The following is a 3368-nucleotide window of genomic DNA, read 5'->3' as shown; positions in this document are numbered from 1 at the left end:
GGTGCATCTAAGGTCCACATGCCCACGATCGTTTTATATCTCTGATATAACAACAAAAAGCCACTCGACGGACAATCTTAAAACATGCACCAACCAAGAGTGTGGCTGGTATTATGGAAAAATGTTCTCCAGACCAAAGAGAGAGAGAGAAAAAGGTAAAAGATTAAAGATGAGAAGTAGGATTAGAATGACTACACAACAGAACATCTGCAGTCTCGGGGGCAGAGTGGTAAAACCAAGCAAGCTCGATGAATCCGGGAGCGCCTCTCCGAATATTCAGTTCATGCTAAAAAATAGAGCACATTTAGTAAAAATATATATTTATAAACCTTGATATGAACAGATACACATGTCAAGCCAATGAACAAAGAAAAATAAGTTATCTCCCCGGTATCAAACAGTTAGACACTTTTGATTAATGGGATGTCTGTCAAAGGATTGCCCCTGTGGTTTTTTGTACTAAACAGCTCATCAAGTTAAGATGTGTGTCCTGGGAGACACACTGATGAGCGGAGTCCACCCCGTTCCTCTTTTCAGATACGTGAGATCGTCAGCGATCTGGGATCGTGAATTTCTGCACCCATCTGCTCACCGACGGCGTTTTCAAAGGCTGGTCTTCCAAGCGTTCTCTCGGGCTCCCTGCCAAAGACGTTGAGTTCCTCGTTGTGTGGATGAGTTTTGTTGGAATCATTGTGCTTTAGCGTCTGCTCCTCACAGCAGGATCGGTTGATTTTTGTGACCTTGTATAAAGTTTGAAGGTGCATTTGATCGAGCAGCGTGGGTAGGTCAAGCCTGCTTGTTTGTGCAGTGTCTGGTCACTGATCTGTCGACACACAGGACTCCCATCTTCTGGCCCCCCCGAGGCCTCTGAGGGCCCGCTGGGCCATTCACAGAGTGGTGTATATGTATACAAATATGATCACGATTAGGTTCAGAATGGTCCCGATAATGCCCAGCATCGCCAAGACACTCTCTTCCTTACTCTCCTTTTCTTGGCCTCCTCTGTCCTCATCGTTTCCACTCGTGATTACCATCTTGGTTGCAAATGTCTTTATCTTCCTCCCCAGGCTAACCTGTAATTGGAAAGAGGCAGCACAGAAGATTATTGTTTGTAAGCACCCTCTCCATGACCAGGCAGATCTGGAGGGCGGGGTGACTCATGCCCGGCGACTAGATCAGAGATGGGAGAAAAAAACCACCCACGGATCCAAGGGGACACGTTGCTCTTGGCCATGGAGAAAAGGCAGAGCATGGCTTAAATTTCAGCGATGACTGTCCTGACATTGGCATAGAGAGATTAGCCTAGGAGGCCAGCCTGGGCGCCAGCCACACTATTAAGCTTGTTTTGTCCCTTTTCCTTGAAGCAGAAATGGAGGCAGCTTCATAGCAGTCAAACTAAAGCACGTGCGCTCTCCCACAGCAGTGGGAATGTGACACACTTTCACGTCCTGGATCACACCCAAGAAACATGCTGTCCCATGTATGCATGAAGTGTGGAGGAGGGGGTCGTAGGTGCCCCTGTTCTGAGTGCTGGCTGCGATACGGGCAGGGGTGGATGGGATCTAGGGAAGGCGATTTACTGAGACCAGACAGGGCAGTAAGGGGATGAGGAGAGCACCATGAGAAACCTCCAGCATAACCTCCAGCAGGAGTATAAATTGGTAATCATTCTGGAAAGTTCCCTGGCACTACCTAGAAAAGTGAAGAGACACATATTCCAGAGCTGGACTGGGCACCTGCTCTCCTAGGCTCACACGCTAGAGAAATCCCTGCCCCTGTGCACCTGGAGACGTGGGCAGGGGTGCTCCTATGAACTTCGTAGGTGGTAGCAGAGGACTGGAAGCCACCCAAACGCGCAGCAGGGGTGGAGCAGATGGACACGTGGTGGTCCGTGCAATGGATGTGTCCATACGATGGAAAATACGGCAGTGGAATGAATGAAATGAGGCTACACCTGACAACGTGGATGAAACCCCAACACTTACCGTAGAGTGAAAAAGCACGCTGCAGAAGAATGTGTACAGTTTGAGCCAAATGGAGACACCTACTTTGATTTTGATAAAAAGCAAGGGAGTGATTAGCACAAAATCCCGGAGAGTGGGTCCCTCCAGGTGAGGGCAGAGAGGGAGGCCAATTGGGAGAAGCACCAGAGGCTTCAATGTACTGGTCACCTTCCATCTGTTAAGCTGGGTTGGGGCTACTTGGGTGCCCATTTTTATCGTCATCCTTCAGGCTGTACACGGATGTTTCAGAGATTCTTTTGCATATATGATATATTTTGCAATAACTAAGATAATTTCTTTTTATTCTCTAAGATAATGAACACGGCCATCCAGGGGCCAGTGGGCAGCTGAAATCTTCCTTTCCACCGATTACTAATCCAAACCATAGGTAAAAAATGACCAATGTGTGTGTAATGGCAGCAGCCTGTCAACCTGATGGGATGTGACACAGACCAGGCCAGGGACCCCAGCTGCACTTCTTCCATTAGAGAACTGAGCCTTTAGAGACAGAAGGCTTTTCATGCTCCAAGGTTGTGATGGTTAATTTTGTGTCAACTTGACTGGGTCATGGGGTGCCCAGACAGTTGTCAAACATGATGCTGGGTGTGTCTCTGAGGGTGCTTCCGGATGAGATGAACATTTGAATTCGTAGACTGAGTAAAACAGATGGCCCTCTCTAATGTGGGTGGGCCTTGTCTAATCAGTTGAAGACCTGAATAGGAAAAACGTGCTGAATAAGAGGAAGCTTCTCCTGCCTGACTGCCTTTGAGTTGGGATACCAGCTTTTTCCTGCCCTTTGAATTTAAACTGAAACATCGGCTCTACCTGGGTCTTGAGCCTGCTGGCCTTCACTGAAACTAAACCATCAGCTCTCCGGAGTCTCCTGGCTGCTGACTCACCCTGCAGATCATGAGACTTGCCAGCCTCCACAGTGACATGAGCCTGTTCCTTCTTTATCTACCTATCTGTTACCTATCTATCTATCTATCTATCTGTTTTTGGTTCTGTTTCCCTGGAGAACCCTGACTAACACAGAGGTCAAAGGACATCTCAGGGCAAATACCCAGGAAGGATCACAAACAGGAACCCAGGAAGGCGGGGAGTGTGGCTGCAGCACGAAATGTCTGCACGCCTCTCCCTCTGGGCACGAGAACCCCTGAAAGGGCTGGGTCAGGCCTCGTGGGTCAAGTCGGGACTCGGAACCCAGTATAGGGGCACAGACGTCTGTGTGAAGGAGAGACGGGCGATCGGTGAAGACTGGGGGAATGAACGCAGCATGAACGGGAGCACAAAGGAACGAATGAATGTCCTGAAGTTTCATTTTCTTCACAACTCTGGTTTACTAGAAAGGCTTAGAGTGGGTTC

The 3368-nt window shown here is 48.6% G+C and overlaps 1 protein-coding gene across 1 annotated transcript; it reads right to left on the bottom strand.

The window, feature by feature from the left end:
* Positions 1-267: 267 nt before the first annotated feature.
* TUNAR (TCL1 upstream neural differentiation-associated RNA) lies at positions 268-1067 on the bottom strand. The gene has a single exon (XM_058567959.1). The coding sequence runs from the start codon at positions 1032-1034 to the stop codon at positions 888-890; it is 147 nt and encodes a 48-aa protein (XP_058423942.1). The 5' UTR covers positions 1035-1067; the 3' UTR covers positions 268-887.
* Between the last annotated feature and the right edge of the window lie 2301 nt (positions 1068-3368).

This window comes from Diceros bicornis, chromosome 24 (genome assembly GCF_020826845.1).
Source record: "Diceros bicornis minor isolate mBicDic1 chromosome 24, mDicBic1.mat.cur, whole genome shotgun sequence".
Classification (NCBI taxonomy): Eukaryota; Metazoa; Chordata; class Mammalia; order Perissodactyla; family Rhinocerotidae; genus Diceros; species Diceros bicornis.
The sequence above is the reverse complement of the archived record's forward strand: the minus strand, read 5'-3'. Positions and strand labels throughout refer to the sequence as shown.

Excerpts from the sequence above, each read along its gene's own strand:
- TUNAR (XM_058567959.1), bottom strand. The coding sequence starts at position 1,034 with ATGGTAATCACGAGTGGAAACGATGAGGACAGAGGAGGCCAAGAAAAG.